General features: G+C 38.4%; 1 protein-coding gene across 2 annotated transcripts in view; it reads right to left on the reverse strand.

The window, feature by feature from the left end:
* LOC134546252 (ubiquitin carboxyl-terminal hydrolase 10-like) overlaps positions 1 to 18,828 on the reverse strand; it is a 165,243-nt gene that overhangs the window by 21,504 nt on the left and 124,911 nt on the right. For both annotated transcript variants that reach the window (XM_063388947.1, XM_063388946.1), the window contains one exon: positions 14,583 to 14,811. In XM_063388947.1, the coding sequence (XP_063245017.1) occupies positions 14,583 to 14,811 (229 nt within the window). The remainder of the gene's footprint in view (positions 1 to 14,582; positions 14,812 to 18,828) is intronic.

The raw sequence follows: 18,828 nt of genomic DNA on the forward strand, positions 1-18,828 counted from the left end.
GCTGGCCTACGACCAATAATATAACTTAATTACCGCACTCGTTTCCACAGCAACAACACATGGCAACAGCTTTCACAAACCATACAATAAAACATTTAAGGCAGACGGAAAATACATGTTTTAATAAACGGCTCGTACTTAAAATCCGTAAAAAATGCAGACATCCTCGTACAATCGTAAAACAGACGTGATTTTCGTACATTTTACGAAAAAATCGTAAAGGTTGGCAAGTCTGCACACCCGTCGCCTTAGCTGTTCTCAGCTGAGCTTTCTCTAGTAAAATAGAGGGTTCCTGCAATCGCGCTTCATTTTCCATAAACTGCAGAATGTTATACACGATTTCCCGCACCTGCGAGTGCAGTTTTTTACTCTTAACTTTTGACAACACTGGAGGTATTTTATGTATAAAGTTGTACTTTACTGAAGTACTGCACTACATATGTAACACTGGCTCTGAACAAAAGTGATACACTTCATGCACACAAACCTAAGATCCAAACTGTAAACGAAAAGGCTTAGTAAGTACCACGAATGTGTTAACGAACGTATTCATCGGATTTCACCGAAGGACTAAGTTTTCACTCTGTGCAGTAGCGTGTAGCCCCTGTTATCAAATTACGCATTATCGCTCGTAGCCGCGCCACGTCTGCCTTCCCCAATGTCGTGACTCACATACATCGATTTTCTAACCCTCACCCAGGCTCAGAGTTATGTTGCGTCTACTGTAGTTTTAAGCAACTCAACTGTGCGCACAATCATACGAAATAAGGACTCTTACCAAAAGTTTATATAAGTCTGATGCTGTTGTTTGTACTAGCGGGAATATATTTGACATTAGATACCGGAACAGAAATAAACAGATGATTCACGTGGAAAAGGTTGTCAAATGAATGTTACAATGATAAAAAAAATTGGCTTGACAGGATTTGTGTGAACCAGGTGGTGATACGCCAATAAGCACTTTAATTTTTGAAAAATTAAATTATAACTATCCTGACAGTAATATCGGTTTCACTGTCAGTAAAGGATGGTTTGTAAAAGTACGCGACGTGAGTTGAAGGTAACGCCCGGGCGGACAAGTAAGCCAGTCGACTGACGATAAAGTACATAACCACGTATCTCCCATTATGCAGTGTCGTATTTGTCAAACAAAGTGCGATGAGAGGCATATAAAGATAAATGATGCAACATATTTATAGTTGAGTGTTATTCAACGCATTTATATTACGTAAAGTATATTCCTGCACAATTTTGGAACACATTAAATAAATTAGCCTCGCTATTTATGAGAACTAATGCTTCAGAATACGCGATTTCGAATAACATGAGCATTTTTAGAACAAATTAGTTGTGCTAAGTGAGGGATAGGTGTATCCAACAAATTCAGAGTTCAGTTTATCATATTCATTACTTGCGATGACATTCGGAAATAATTTGGCCAAGTTTTCCACTTTTACCCATTCTCCAGACTGCTGTTTAGCTGGATCAAAAATGTCTATGTTCTTCAAAACATTATCTTGAGTGGGAAGACGATGCAACTCTTTTGTACCCATCTCATAAAACATACGAACACAATTGAAAAATTCTGTTTCTTCCCGTGAGCTTATTTGGTTATTTTCCAAATGTGTTCGTGTGGCATGACCAATAAAGATTCCTGCATTTGGAAGTTGGTTTTGCCTTCCAAAGTCAACAGCTGTTATATCAGGTGCTTGTTGAATTGCACTGAACTGAACAAAACTAGCAGTGAACTGGCGTAACAAGACACTCATTTCTTAACATAACTTGTGCACATAAGGCCGTTCCTGTTGAAATAGAAGGTTAAATTTCAAAAAAATGCGGTAGAGTTGCACTTAAAAAAAGAAAAAAAAAGTTTTGCTGACTGAGAGCGCAAAATTTTTTTACACGCTGTACAGATACCATATTACACTCACTCCCTTGGTTCAATTTTTGAATCAAAATATTCTTGAAGTGCTGACCACTGTTCAAGAAGGCAATTAACACATTGCACCATCGCAAGCCACCTGGTAGAACATGGGTGTAATATTTTATGTTCTGGTACATCAAGCAATGATGAATGTTTTTAAACTCATCTTTAGGGTTGTGCGAATGTTCGGTATACCGAAACCGAAACTTTGCTACTTTCATTTTCGATTTCGGTAAGAATTTCATCTGTCGAAGTTCGTTTTTAGCGAAATATTTCGTGCCAAACGAAAGTTCAATAGCTTACCGAAGTTCGTTTGTTCTAGTTGAAAAAGAACTTGTAATTTAATAAAAATGTAATGTCTTTATACGATTTGCATATGTTATTACTAATAACTAGAGCCAAGATTATATGGTTTTATGCGAAATCGCGAATTTTCACGCGAAATTCATCCCAAACCGCAAAAAATGCGAAATGTTTTCTAACCACAAATAAACACCTCAATATTGATTTAAATCGTTAACTACCGACTATTGGTTGATTGACAAAAATTCCGTAACTGTTTGTAGAAGAAATGGTCGTCATCCAACTGCAGTGTGGTGGTTATTTAATGCGTTAATTATTCATCTTAAAAAATTACAAGATATCACAAAAATTGACGATTTCACGAACAAAAAAAGATCGTTATCGGAGTTAGGTTAGGGTTTTTAAACGCATCTAGCCACTAGAATTCACGCAATATTAACAACTGACGATCGTAAACTTAAAATTATCAAGTTAACAAACACAACAACGTGAAAAATCTCAGCGCCTTGTTTGCTGTATCCTTTGAAAAATACACGTGAACAAAAACTGCATTCATTAAATAAATACGTATGAAAATAAAATAAAAGCGAACATTGATATTTAATGATCACTTGATATTTAATGAAATTTCACTGTAACGCAATTTTGTGTGCTTGTTGAATAAGCAGTTTACCATGAAGCCTTCATTTTCATTTCACACTTCACAGGCGAGAGTGCCAAAATCGTAACATAATCGAAGTTTTCCGATCGCTAATGAAAAAGCACCATATTGCAAGGATTTATTTATTTTACGGTCATTAAATATTTTAAATAACGCTTACCTACCCAACCCTCCCGGAAAATAAATAAAAACATTTATTTCACTGACCTGACATAACCTAACCTTTTACTTCGGGTTGAGTATATGGCTCTCTCGCCTGTAAAAAGTAGGCTTCCCGCGGTTTATTTTTTCGCTAAAACTTCAGTAAATACTAGTTTTTGGTACCTCCGGGCTTTGTTTACAAATGACGTGCATAAATGAAAGCTAAATTTCTTAATCATGCCGAAAAATAAAGCTACTGAGGCATCACGTGCTGACGAGTTTAAGAATGAGGGATTATATGTCAGTGACGGAAAAATACTTTTCTGTAAATATTGTAATTGCCGTTTGGAGCATGAACATAAGGACACGGTAAACAAGCACATAATTAGCGACAAACATGTAAAAGCTAAACGATCCCCATGCACTTTGAAACGACAGCTTTCTATCCCAGAAGCAGGAGTGGCGCAAATATGCGCAAAAAAACAAAAGGAAGATTTTGTTCTCGAAACTGTTGAAGCCTTTGTAGCTGCAGGTATTCCTCTTGAGAAACTTGACAACAGCAAGCTGACTGCATGGATGCAGAAGCATGTAAGTGGTGCTGGTGATCTTCCAACAGCGGATTGGATGAGGAAAAAGTACATTCCCCTACTTAGAGAGAAAAATAAGTGGAAATCAAGCAGCAGCTCTTGGGGCAAGATGTGGTCATACTCGCAGATGAAACCACTGACAAGAGTAATAATTGTGTTTTCAAAACCTTGTTTAAAATTCTGAAACCAGGTGCTGAACAAGATGTTATCTTAGGGGCTTCTTGTGTCCTTGATGCAGCAAATGCTGTTTGTTGTTCTCGGGCAGTGATTGATGTATGCTCCAAATATGAAGTCAAGGAAGAAAACATAATTGCGTATGTTACAGATAGTGCCAGGTACATGACAAAATCTGCTGGTACCCTTGAAGGTGTATTTGGTGACCACATGTACCACATACAATGTTGGGCCCATAAAGTAAAAAAAATGAAAGCGGATTATCCTGAATTTGCAGCTGCTGCTTTAAAGTTAATATGGATACCTGCAACGAATGTGGACTCAGAAAGATCTTTTTCTAAGTATTCTGTAGTTGTAAGTGACAGAAGAAGATCTCTAAAACCAGAGAATGCTGAACTGCTGACAATGGTGGCTTTTTCCTGAGCTTAATTATATTGCATTTATAGAACAAAAGTTTAACTGTAGTTTCTATTTTAATTAATTTAGACTCTCTCCTGAACTCAGGAACAGTACTTACCTGCATAAGAATACTAAATATTTTAGTTGTTAATTTTTTATGTACTCTCAACATAGTATTGTTTAATGTGCATATTTTAAGTCTCTAACCACGAATTATTGAAGCATTTGATCAAGGCAGCTCTGCTAGGTGTGTACATGTTATTACATGTGTTTTAATTTTTTATGACGATAAAGACGAAATCCACAATTCTTAATGACGAAAAGTCCTTTTTCATAACACCATAAAATCTTGGCTCTACTAATAACGTAATAGCATATGCAAATCATATAAAGACATTAATTAGAAAAAAGATTTCCATTAGATTAATTTACGTGGTGATAAAAAAAACTCACGTTAATGAAAATACAGTAAAATCATAATGTGAACAAACATGGCCGATAAAGCAAACAAAATTCAAACGTGATTACAGTAGGCCTAGGTAACAAAACAAAATCATGCAATATTTGAAAAATTACCCGATTCATTTGCTTTCAAGCAGTAGTGTAGGTACTATACCATATTTACTCGCATATAGGTCGCACGCATAATTTGAGGTCTTGAATTTGGTATTTAAGATTCCCCCCATATAGGTCGCAAGGTAATTTAATGACACGAACGGCCGGCGCGCCGTACACGAAAGAGTTGACGGGTACTGTAAAACTCTGCTACTACGAGAGCTGATAACAGCGTGATAAATTGTTGTAACAACAAGTACTCGTAATAACCGAATATAGAAAATTTAAGTCAAGTTAGATTCCTGACTTCTTAAAATGTCTTAATTGTAGACTATAACTCGAAAACAGTGCTTTGTATTGAAAAAATGCACAGAATAAAAGTTGTAGTAAATTTAATTACGAATAAAAAAGGCCTGTTATGATTTTTTATATCTACAGCGGTTTTCATATGGGTTCCGATAAATACCTACGCTAAGTGAATTCACGTCACACAAGTTCGGCTATGCTAGCCGGCTGGTTGTTATTTTCGTTCAAAACGTGGCGAAGGAACTTGTGTGGAACAGGTAGAAAACATTCGGCTATAAATGAAAGATATAAGAACAATGCTATCCTGAAATGCTGTGACATGTTTTTGGAGTAGATAATCACAGCGACAGACCGACAGGATGCGGTCCCGCCCTTGCCGTCAGCGATGTTTATTTTGACAGCTCAAGCAATTATCTTTTCCACGACCCTTCACAGCGTAAAAAGAAAGAAAGAAAAAAAAACACGTTCAAATGCAGATGGAAAAGTAACTATGCAGTAAAATGAATATATTTACGGCCCTGCTAAATTTTTCTATTCAATAAAATTTGAGGTATTAGTGATTTTTCAGCAGAAACTGCTGTGTGACTAATAAACAAATTGTATCATAACAACTTAAACTTATAAAGTATTTATTAACGGCGAAGGACAGTCGTACAAGCCCATAAAAATATTTATTTTACCGAGAATGGACTATACAACCTGGCTTTTGTCACATGCGGTGTGGGAGGGGGGAGGATGCTGGGCGGACGAGTTTCATACGCTCTCGCAGAAGCTACCACAGCGGCTTTTCGTGTGGGCGGGTAAGATAACATGACAGCTGAGACGGCTTTTCGTGCGATAGTGGAAGCGCCAAGCTCGGCTAGACATTGCCGTGTGGACAGTCTAGAGGGGTGGTATCTATTTTTAGCCGTCTTTTGTATGCCTGCCTGCTTGCAGTACAGCTCTCGCCAAGATAAACGTGAACACAAAGCGCCCAACAAAGTGTAACAGACTTGTTTTTCAGCCGATTTTACTAAAATTTTCGACTTTCTCTGCTCAAATTTTTCATGGTTTCTCTAAAAACGGTCGTATAAACGGAATGGACGCATCAGAGGGGGGTCGCATCGGCGGGATTCTACTGTATTGCAAAAAAAATTCCTCAAAGCTATAAATTTTTTTCTTCACATATAGGCCGCACTTCATTTCCCCATCAAATCTGGTAAAATTGCCGCGACCGATATGCGAGTATATACGGTATTCTTAAAACATACATTCCAGAACTGTTAGTATACTATTTAGTACAGTGAAACCCCGTATTTACGTAAATGGTATTTACGTTTTCCCATTATTTACCTCCTTTGTTTTTGGCCCAATTTATTTTCCATAAGACGGTATATGTCGTTTTCACGCTTGTTACGTCGGAAAAGTTTCTTCCTTCCCGTTCAGTGTTTACAAACATCGAAACATGGCCGCCATAGAAGAAAGATACATCAAAAGCTGTGTATGTGAATACGTTCGCATCGTGAACAGTGCAAGTAACCTTGCACAATTCACAATGACTTCTATTTCCACAGCTTTCCGCTACGAGCGCTGGTAGTATCATTGCCTTTAGCGGTAAATGTATTTGACACATCTTTAACTCTTTGTCGTTATTAATATCTGTGAGAAAATGGAGAAAGTGAAACAGCGAAAAACTATCACAGTTGCCGATAAAATTAAAATAATTGCTATGTTGAAATATGTTGGATCACGTGTGGACCTTGCAAAAGAACTTTCAATCCCTGTGAGTACACTACCATCATCAAAAGCCGAGAAACCATCACTGCAAATGCCGCACGATGTGGACCAAGTGCTAAAAAAAGTAAATATGTGAAGGACTCAAAATTCAAACAGCTGGAAGATATTCTTCTTGAGTGGTTTTCTGGTGCACGTGCTGCAAATTTACCAATAAATGGTACAATACTGAGAGAAAAAGCACGTGTTATTGCCTCTAGGCTGGGAATTCAAGATTTCTCAGCTTCCAATGGATGGATTGATCGGTTTAAGCAGCGTCACAATATTGTTTACAAGGTGGTTTGTGGCGAAAGCAAAAGTGTGGATGTGGAGACTGTGGAACATTGGAAGGAAAAGCTACAGGAAAAAATTGCTGGGTTCGACCCAAAAAATGTTTTCAATGTTGACGAAACAGGGTTGTTTTTTAATGTTCTACCAGACAAAACCTTTAGTTTTAAAGGGGAAACGTGTCACGGAGGTAGGCTCAGCAAGCAACGGATTACTGTGTTATTGCTTACCAATGCAGATGGAAGTGAAAAATTCCCCCTTTACGTCATTGGCAAAGTGAGGAAACCTCGGTGTTTTAAAAACATTAAGTCACTCCCAACAAAGCACGAAGCAAACACCAAAGCCTGGATGACCAATGCTTTGTTTCAGAGACAGTTGCATGCATTTGATTCAAAAATGGCTTTGCAAAATAGTAAAGTTCTTCTTTACATAGATCAGTGCTCTGCTCACAAAGCAACCATCCAGCTTTGCAACACTGATATTGTCTTCTTCCCAGCAAACTGACCAAGTGAGCTACAGCCCCTTGACTTGGGTATCATTCAGGCATTCAAGTTTTTGTACCGCAGATACCTAGTTTCAAGGGCAGTAACAATGCCTGATGTTGGAAAAGACCCTTCTTTGATGAAGATAAATCTGCTGACTGCATTGCATTTTAGTGCAAGAGCCTGGAAACAAGTGAAAACATCGACAATTCAAAACTGCTTTGCAAAAGCTGGATTTGTGTTCCCAGAAAAGGCTTACACTCTCAGTGAAGATGATTACAGTGACTTTGAAAATGTTGAAGGACATGAGAGGGTGTTGCAGGAGAAATTATTTCAAGATTACGTGGATGTGGACAGTCAGGTAATCAATTCGGAAGTGCAATGTATAGAAGATATTGTAGAAAGCCATGTCAGTACTTCTCAACAGGATACTGACGAATATGATGATGAAGAAGTGACAACACCCACAAGTAAAGATGCTCTTGCTGCTCTTCAAACTCTGCGAGACTACATTGGAGTATCTGCTGGTGAAAACTGTGATGGTGTTTTTGATAATTTTTATACTTTAGAGAAGCAGATCATATGCATGAACACTCAAAGATGCAAGCAAACCAAGATTTCTGATTATTTTACAAAGAAATAGACCTAAGTTAGGCTTGAAAGTTTTTGCACATAAGCCTACAAAACTTTTTTTATGGTAACATTTTATCATGGCACACATTGATTCAATGTTGTATTCACACAATATTATAAGTTATATGTTGTAAATTTATTTTTGTTTACATAGGCCTAATGAAGGATTTTTTTTAAAGATATTTCGTTCACGGTGTCTTTTTTTGATGTCTCTGACTACTGAAGTAAAAGGAGTGCATTAAACCAGGTATGTTACATTTTAAAAATATGTTTCCCTCAATTTACACTTTCCTGGCATTTACACTTTTTGTCTCTGTTCCCCTGAAAAAGGTAAATAAGGGGTTTCACTGTATTTACCGTATACACATAAACAAAGAATGTACCTACTTTTATTCGCGCACGGCCAAACAAAAACATTGTCGTCGGCTTTATTTAAATTTTACATACGCTGTCCGGCATATAAAATCCTCATAATATACAGCCAATTAGAAAAAAAGTCAACAAGTCACTGCGCGTAATGACCACTCGGCAGCAACCATTTGTTGTTTTGTTTTGACGATGTCCCTTTGCCTGGTCTACAGCTTCCTGAGCTAGCCATGTGTGACAGTGGTGCAAGATGGCAGCCGTTCCGTAGTAGTCGCATGTTTTTTCGTCAGTACCATGAACGTGATTAGAAAAGCCTAATTTTAAATCTGAAACAAGTTCATGTAGCTTTAGTGCATCTCAACCTTAAACTGGAGTAACACAAGCATTTTATTGGTTCATCATCTGTTTCAAATGACATTTGAGGTTACAGTAAAACCTTTTTGTTGCGACCCCATTTATTGCGAACACCTCTCTATTACAACCCGATTTCGAGGAACCGTGAAAAAATTGTCGAAAATTGGAAGAAAATTGGACAGAAAATAAGTTTCTTGTGGTGAGTAGCGTGTTACTGCGTTTCCCTTGCCGAAAGCTGTACTGCCGTAGGCAGCGCATATCTAAAAATAGATACCACTACCTGTGGACCGCTGTCAGAGCTTGACAACCCCCATTCCACGTCCTTTAAATGCAGGAAAAACCCTCCTACCACAGCGTGTGAACATGTAGTCGGCCGCTCGCTCGCCTTTGCTCACCCACTCCCCATACCGTGCACTGCGGCCGATCTCAGATGCTGCTTGAACTTGTTAATAATCACGTTATCGGCTTAATTTTAACGAGGAGAGTAAAATTATATAAAAACTGTCAGCAAATTGATAAAAGCTTTCTTTATGTGTCCGCAAAACAGGACACAACACTAGCCCGCCAGTTGTTTTCATTCAAAACGTGGCTAAAGAACTTGCAAGGATCAGGCTGAAAACATCCGGCAATACGTGTAGGTTATAAGGAATCTTGTTATGAAATGAAATGTTATGTTTTTCGAGTAGATATACACAGCGACCGACTGGATGCACGCCCGCCTTGTCTTGTTTTAACTGCCGCAGCAATGTTTATTTTGACAGCTCAAGCAATTATCTTTTCCCGTGGGATGACAGGAAAAGATGGCTTCACCCAGCATAAAAAAAAAAAAAGGCTACGCCACTTATTCCCCACACAGGAAACACACTTGCTGCCATCTGTCTCCCCAGCATTTATCTATCTTCTAACATTCCACATCTCGCCTCTTGCGCGAGCAATAACGAAGTGACCACGCATTGGGCCGTTTTATGCTTTGTTTGGTGACAGCAGCTTGATTTTATTCGGTATATTCCTTTTCATAGGACCCTTGCTATTAAAATACATTTACATTTAAGTTTGAAAGCTTGTAAATTCCTTGCCAGAGATGACTGAACTCGAACTTGGTGTGAAAAGTGACATATTTTGACATACTTTTTTTGGACGTGTTTGGTTGGGAGGGAGGGGTCCGAAAATATTTACAACGATCTTTACCCCTCCGTCACCGCTTTAGTACCCCATTCATAACAGCCCAATTTTACGGGAGAAGGGAGGGTGAAATGAGCATTTTCTCACTGAAGGTTTTTCAAAAGGGAGCGAAGTTGGGATGTTATAAAGGACACTAGATGGTTTGTGTGACTGGGAGGGATGAGCTAGCCTTGAAGAATGTAACCGAGGGGAGGGAGGGGTGAGCTTATGCGTCATGAAGCCGCTGCCGCCAGCCAGCCGGACAAATTTAGTGTACGCTCACTCGCATTGCAAAACCTACCGCTGCCATTTTTTTAAAGGAACTGTCCCATTATTTTTCTGTTATTTTTACATGAACATTATTGGAAGTATAAAAGCCGACACAAAAATACGCTGTGTGTTAAAATTAACAGATTTTAATGATCTTTCATTTCGTTTTGGTTTCAATTTTTTTCTGATTTTGGTCAACATGTCCGATTTTTTGACGGTTCCCGAGAATGTATTTGTAAAATCACTGCTTCGTTCAATCCGGAGTTCTATTGTATTTAACTATGGCAAGCATAAAACGTACATGTAAACTAACCAGTAAAAATAAACTGTATTTTGACATATTTTCTTTAGAGGTGGCCAGGAGGGCGACGGACTTGTCATGAAGGTTGAAGTGGGTTTAAAGCAAAGCCGTCTAGCATTGTGAGTGACAGCATCCTGCCATTGTACGACTGGTTTCTTAGCAAGTAGCAGTTTGGAAAGAGGGTGTGTGTGTGTGGGGGGGGGGGAAATGAAATCAACTGAAAATTTCGGAAAACATCTATTACGACCCCCCCTCTATTAAGACCCTATCCCTGGGAACCGTGAGGGGTCGTTTCAGAGAGGTTTGACTGTATATTGTATCCTGCTAGCATGTCATCAAACATGAGTTTATGAACTTGTCATTTTTAGATACATCAAAAGGCACCAAAATGATTTATGTACAGTCAAACCTCTATCTATCGTTTTTCAGGGGACCAACAAAAAAAATTCAGTAGAAGCGGACATTCAATAGATGTGGACTTCAATCTTAGATTTTGGAAAAAAAAATATTTCAACATCAAAATTAGTTTCAGAAATATATCAGTTACTTGTCATTAAAGTTTAATCAGTTGAAAAAAAATAAAAATGGAAGCATTTTACTTAATTCAATTTACACTTGAAGAAGAAGAAGAAAAAAGCACAATAAACCTACATGGAAATTAAAGTCCTTTTCAATATCTTGAAGTCTGAAATATGTTTACTCATGTCATCAAATGTAGAGCTGTACTGAAGAAGCCGATTTTGCCAATATTTTGTTGAATCTGCATTTCTGCCGACTTCCGATACACTTGTTAATTTTCGGCCGATATTACTGAAAAAACGAGAGAGACTGCCATAACCTAAATATCCACGAGTACCCTTTTCACTTTTCGTAGTAGTACTGCATTCGTTCAGATCACATTATTTCTTCGCAACATGTGCCAACAGTACTTATAAAAATTTAACATGCTTTTATGTTCAATAATGTTCTTAATTTTAATATGTCATAAATAAATACATTACCATCACTGTAAATATACATCTCGGTTGTTACGGTAACTATAGTGCAAATGTGGTAGCTATCGTGCTTCTGTAGTATTATGGTATCTACAAAGAATCTTTAGTTCTTTTTATGGTAATTATCGCAAGATAACAATTGGGTTTGTACTGTAGTTATGGTACATGATCCATATTTCTTCGCAAGTTGTTGTTCATTTGTCTTTTCTTCATGTTTATGTGCTCCATTACTTGGCTGCAGATTTAAGGTGATTTTTTCTACTTCTATATACAATTGTTACTGTTTTTGACGGTTTCTGTCTAAGAAATGGTTATTTCTGCAAAATCTTTATGGTTAAACGATCATCTATTATAATTTATAGTGACGGGACCACATATTTTGTACGATCAATTCGGACAAAACGAGAATTCGAACATCGGTACAAGCGGACTTTTTTAACCTTAGTTGTATGGCAATTTTGCCGGGATAGTAGAAAGTATACGATAAACACGGACAATCGATACATGCGAGTTCGATAGATAGAGGTTCGACTGTAATAGAATTTATTACTGAAGAGTAAATTTTGGGGCACTTTTTTTTTGTTAGTAAAAAATTTCGCTCTACTTTCGTTAAGAATAGATTTGTCTCATAGAAAAATTCATTTTCGTTTCACTTTCGCGAACCTTGATAAATTTTCTTTCACTTTCATTTTGTGTGGATGAAGTCACTTTCGCACATCCCTACTCATCTTGCCTTTTGCCAGATACTTTGATATGTGTGCATACATCTCGGGTTAGCTGTTCACAAAGGTCTGGCAATTCACTGCAAGCATGTGATGCAGCCAAGTGGACTACGTGGCAAGTACAATTAAGGAACCACACATTTTCTTGCTTGTCTCGAATGCGTGACAATACAGAATTAAATTCTCCTACCATTGACTTAGCTCCATCCGACAACATGCTAATACAATTCTGCCAAGGAATGTTGTCTTCTTTGAAGGAATTGTTGACAACATTAAACAGGTTTTCACCTGTTGCTTTCCCCTAAGCGCAACCACTATGTAGAGGTGAGTTTCAACTTCTGTTGTGAAAATTCTAGCCATTACCACTACTTGTCTGATGATTGACACATCTGTAGACTCATCAATTTGCAGGGTAAATTTAGATTATTTCATGTTGGTAATAATTTCCTCTGCACATGAGCCAAGGGCTTGAGTAATAATTTGACTTGTTTTAGTACGGTTACAACTGAAGTTCTTTGTGATTTCACTATCTGGGAACATTTGGACCACTAATTTAGAAAAGTTGTCACTTAGCTTAACTGGCAAATTATATTCACATATAAAATTCCCCCAGCGCAGTTCAGCATCAACGACTCCATGATTTTGTTTTGTTACAAAATTTAACATTGAGCTGCTGCTGCTGCTGCTGCTGCTGCCGCCGCTACTACTACCACCACAAGCGAAATTTATTTTGAGGTAATCCCTTGTTTCAAGCCGCCGCAAGTCTTTTAGTCCTCCTTTGGCGATGTCAAACTCGGAATTACAAAATTTACACACCGCGTGATACTAATCTTTTCCTTTCTTTAACCATGGAAGTTCAGATTCCCACTCACGTTTATATTTCTGCCTATACACAGACTGTTCATTAAATGGCTTAAATCTCTTCTCCATTTGTAAAAGTACCATTGCTAGCTATGAATGAAAATCAAAAACATTTCAAATAAATAGCTATTGAAAGCAACGAATGTCACAATTTTGTATTCCAATACTGTTTGTTTTTGTCAACAAACTACACTGCTGCTGGTAACTCATCTTAGAGGCAAAAAAGATTATTGTCGCTTTCGACTCTCCTAAAATCTATCGATTTTCGTAAACGTCTACTAAGTAAAATGAGCACACAAATCGATATAACCATGTCGGAAAGAAAAAAAATGCTGTTGGCTAACCTGAAATAAAATGTTCAGTTGACATGGCGGCGTGGAGTTCGGAGGTTAATGTGATTGAAACATGTAAATTGCAAAATTTTTTGAGGAACGTATAAAAAAAGTTTGAAATATCAGCGGAATTAAGTGCTTTGTCCGCGAATAAGTTTTAACCACTAAATATCTGAAAAAACGTACAAAATCCGTGAAAACGACAGCCTTGCCTTATTAAACCGAAATGACTGGGTCCAAGACACAGAGAAGGTACCGTATATACTCGTGTATAGCGCGCCCTTTTCCCTCCTCAAGTAAAGGAAAAAAATAAGGATGCGCGCTATACACGAAAAAAAAAAATGATGGGGTGGGCGGGGAGGAGGAGTGGAAGTCGTTAACTGCCGGGTGACGGGTGACGTTTCTGGCCAGCCCCCACACATACGCACAAGCAACAAGGCCGCTCTTACTTACACACACGCACGCACACAACCTGGTCTCTCGCACACACACATGCTCACAGCACACACACACACACACACACACGTGCGCGCGCAAGCTCGCACGTCTCCCCCTGCTACCGGTGAGTCATCTAGTCCTCCGCGTCCCGTTCCTGCCTGTCTCCCTCCCTCCCGCCCACGTACCCGTTGTGACGCTACAGCGCTTCATTATCTTCCGTCTACACAGCAGAGTTTAAGTATTTTCCTGACGCATCACCACACATCAATTTAAATTATCATTTGTTTCATACGTAATTACTTAACAGGTACCACAAAATGTTAGTAAAATTTATTTACGGGAAAAAAAAAATTTTCTTTGGAATTTGTTGCAAAAATCGTGGTGCGCGCTATACACGAGTAAATACGGTATTTAAGTTAGGGTAAGTTAACTCTGATACTTTACCAAATTTAGAATATAATTCAGTTTAGTAAAAAAATCTAAACGTAAACTGCTCACAAAAGTATAATATTTTTTTTTATTGCGGACTCCTAGATTTTGTGCCTTTTGCAGAGGTCTGATCTACCCAGCTACTCACTGCCATCCAGCTTGAGGTCGATGGGAAACTCGACGGTCTTGACGATCTTGGAGCAGCCGTCCAGCTTGTAGTCGAACCACTTGAGGTGCAGCACAAGCACGAGCGGCAGGTCCTCCAAGGTCACCTGCTGCCACGCCTCCACCTCCTGGTTGGTCTTGGTGCAGGTGACGCCCTCCAGCTGGTCACGACCCACCAAAATGTCCAGAGCCTCCTTCACCGTTTGGGCACGCTGCAACAACAAGTACATCCACATTAGCCAACCAAGCACACCTTCACAAACTGGTAGTTTATCCAATCCATTATCAAGTCATTCACAAATATTTTAAATTTTGTTATGAATTAAATTTTAACGCACAGTGAAACTTTTTTTAATTTTCATTTCGCAACAGTCAAAAGAAAATGTTATGCAAAATACATGTAAGATTATTTTTATTTTTCTCTAGTTTACCTTTGATTATTTACATATTAATTTTTAATGACAGTTTGCTGGAAAAAATAGTGATGTCAACTTCAAATTTTATTGATTGTAAGGACATGACTTTTAAAATACAGAATTTATGCAGTTAATAAATACAGTAGAATCCCGCTGATGCGACCCCTCACGGTTCCCGGAAAAACGGACTTATAAACTGAATGGTCGCAATAGAGAATTCGGGTCAATTTTTACCCCCAGTAGATAATCACAGCGACAGACCGACAGGATGCGCTCCCGCCCTGCCTTCAGCGATGTTTATTTTGACAGCTCAAGCAATTATCTTTTCCTCGTCCCTTCGCAGCGTAAAAAAAAAAATGTTTATTTTGACAGCTCAAGCAATTATCTTTTCCTCGTCCCTTCGCAGCGTAGAAAAAAAAATGTTGGAATGCAGATGGAAAAGTAACTATGCAGTAAAATAAATATATTTACGGCCCTGCTAAATTTTTCTATTCAATAAAATTCGAGGTATTAGTGATTTTTCAGCAGAAACGGCTGTGTGACTAATTAACAAATTGTATCATAACTTAAACTTATAAAGTATTTATTAACGGCGAAGGACAGTTGTATAAGCCCATAAAAATATTTATTTTACCGAGAATGGACTGTACAACCTGGCTTTTGTCGCACGCGGTGTGGGAGCGGAGGAGGATGCTGAAAGTTTCTCATGCAGAAGGTTGAAATAAGGGAGGGAATGTGTTGAAATGTTAGTTGGTAAAGGAGGAGGGGGGGGGGGGGGGGGTTGTTTTTACAATGTTTGTCGCTCTGGGAGGGATGACCCTTGAAGAATTAGCAGGGGATGGGAGAGGTAAGCGTCACGTCACATATGACGTCAAGCCGTCGGGCGGGTAAGATAACATGACAGCTGAGACGGCTTTGCTTTTCGTGCGATAGTGGGGGCGCCGAGCATGGCTAGAGTCTGCCGCGTGGACAGTCTAGAGGGGTGGTATCTATTTTTAGCCGTCGTTTGTATGCCTGCCTGCTTACAGTACAGCTCCCGCCAAAATAAACGTGAACACATAACACCCAACAAAGTGTAACAGACTTGTTTTTCAGCCGATTTTACTCAAATTTTCGACTTTCTCTGCTTAAATTTTTCACGGTTTCTCAAAAAACGGTCGTATAAACGGAATGGACGCATCAGAGGGGGGTCGCATCGCGGGATTCTACTGTATTAACTTCTGCAGACTATCATGGTGTTCAGCGGTAACAAAAAAAATATTTTTAATGAAATTTAGAATTGCATATCAAATTGTTATAACCAAAATTATAATTTATTAATTATACGCATAGACCCCCTATAGTTTATTATTTATATCTGGACTGACAAAAGTGGCGCAGATGTAAACGGACACAATTATAGATTCCTGATAACTGTATTATTGACAATAGTTTTATAACCACTGTCATGGTACTAATTGCATGTAGATTTGCAAACAAATTTACATTAATTAACACTAATTAACTCTTTTAAATGTAACTTTGAGTACAAGGAAACTAATGTTTTAGATTCTTCTTAATTAAGCTGAAAGTATGCTCACACTCAGCATTACTGTGTGGGATGGATAAGAATGATAACATTACTCTAGCTATCCGATTATACTTTGCCACTCCATCCTACTCCTAATACTGGCTAACTGAGACTATTTTACGTCTTCACTAACTTCTGTTGCACAAATATCTGAAATGTCGTTGACCTGAAGAGTTGTGAACTGCTTTTGTATTTCGTCTATAGCAGCATCTTGTTTTTCCCCTTCCTTTACAGCAAGCATAATAGGAAATAATTCCACAAAATAATGGACTAAAGAAAAGCTGGCATTCTCAATGTTAATGAGTCTAGCAACTTCTACATGTTTCAGTACCTCATCTTTTAAAGGAAACTTGTTGTCAATGAAATCGCAAGCTAAGATAAAGTACTTACAAACAGAATATAAAACTACTGTACACTCCCTATTTAACGCGGTTGTCGGGGGGACATAACCTTTACCCGCATTGTTGCATAACCGCGATGTTTCAATGTGACCAAGGTCAAAAGGCATAAAACACCGCCAGTGTTCTAATAGGTCGGCAAGCACGCACAGTATAGACGGCTCGCCTTATGTGCGGACTTTGCATCCGCAGTTTTCACTAAACTCGGGTGAAAAAATAAAAGTAATAAATTTTAAAGATAAATATTAAATGTTGAATTTTTTTTATTTTTTTGCATCCCGCGCACATTTTGTCGCACGGCCTACGAGCGCGCCACACGCCGCCATACACATGGCTGCCAGTCTCGTGGTGTCAGCCACAGTATCTGCTTCGTCTGTGTAAGTGCAGTGTGTGCGGTTACACACGATTCTGTGGTCAAAGTCTTCTAAATAGAAAGGCCGTAGTGATACTTCAAACCGAATATGAATCGCAAAGTACAGAGTTTGATTGACAAAATAAAAATTCTAGATTTACTTACAGATAGCGTGTATTTTGCATAAGTAGGCCGCAGATAGGGGAAAAACGATTCTAGCATTCGTACAATAAAAAATAAAGAATCGTCTATCGTGTCAAGTGGTTAAACTTTATTATCCATGCTTACAGTAAATTATAAATGGTCACATGTGGGAAACAAAAATTGCGCCAAATTAATTTTAGCACAGTCAGTGGTACCGTATTAAAAAGTCTGTTAAACTTTGTCTTTACTTATTCCACCAAACGCTGTGTCAAGTTGCTGAGTGTGTGTGGCTCGGATCGGCAAGTGTTATATTCCCCAGCCTCTGATTAAAGGTCGGAAGGCCGCTACACATAAACAATTCCGGGGCTTGTTTACTACCTCACGGCAAAAGTGGTACAGTATGGTTCACGTAAGTGTTGGACCACTGGGAATTCCTCTGCAAAGATTAAAAATACGCTAGCTGATTTACTTTACTATTTAATGTTAAAACATTATACCAAAAAAAAAAAAAAGAGAAAAAAAAAAAACGTGTATAATACAATGAATTACCCAATAATATTACGTCTGTAGGTTCAAGTTGTAACAAAACATTTATATACAGATGTCCATTAAAATACCAATTAATACAGTACATACTGTACAGTAAAAGATGTTAAAAAATAAAAATAAGTCATAGTTTGTGTAAGTGCTCCAGACTAAATGGGAAGATTCTGGAGTGGAATTTTAAACACAGGACTACCTGATTTGCCTTGTTCGCAGCGACGCTGATCAGTCAAGTGACTCATGCTCTGCCTATGTGCTGCGTGAACACATTCCATCTCCCACACCCTCCCCCTCACATTGTTTCTGCATGCTCCAATCTCTACCTCTCTCTACGCCTTATCTTTCCCTCCTACCCCTTCCCTCCCAAACAGTATACTTTAACTACACCGCCCCACCCGCTGCTATACAGAATACCGCAACCTCACTGTAAATAAAAATACTGCCCTCAATTTTACATTTACAGCGTGGAGCATTTGCACAATCACTAAAATATACGTATGTATTACCTATTCTTTTCTTTTAAAGTAATCGAACATTTTTGTTTGGTCTCACTCTGTCTATCCAACCACAATAATTATGACTTGATCAATGTTGTTGATTACTTGTCTTGCAACTGGCACTTCCGTTTCGTCCACTTCACTTTCACATTCGTCTTCATCACCATCATTCTCGTCCTGCACAGCTGCAATAATGTCTAGTTTGTCTACGGTCTCTGACACGGGATCACTATTGTCGCATTCAGCCCAATTCACTAGGTCATCCAAAGATAGGTTGGGGTCAACAATATTACGTGCAGACTGTACATC

This window comes from Bacillus rossius, chromosome 1 (genome assembly GCF_032445375.1).
Source record: "Bacillus rossius redtenbacheri isolate Brsri chromosome 1, Brsri_v3, whole genome shotgun sequence".
Classification (NCBI taxonomy): Eukaryota; Metazoa; Arthropoda; class Insecta; order Phasmatodea; family Bacillidae; genus Bacillus; species Bacillus rossius.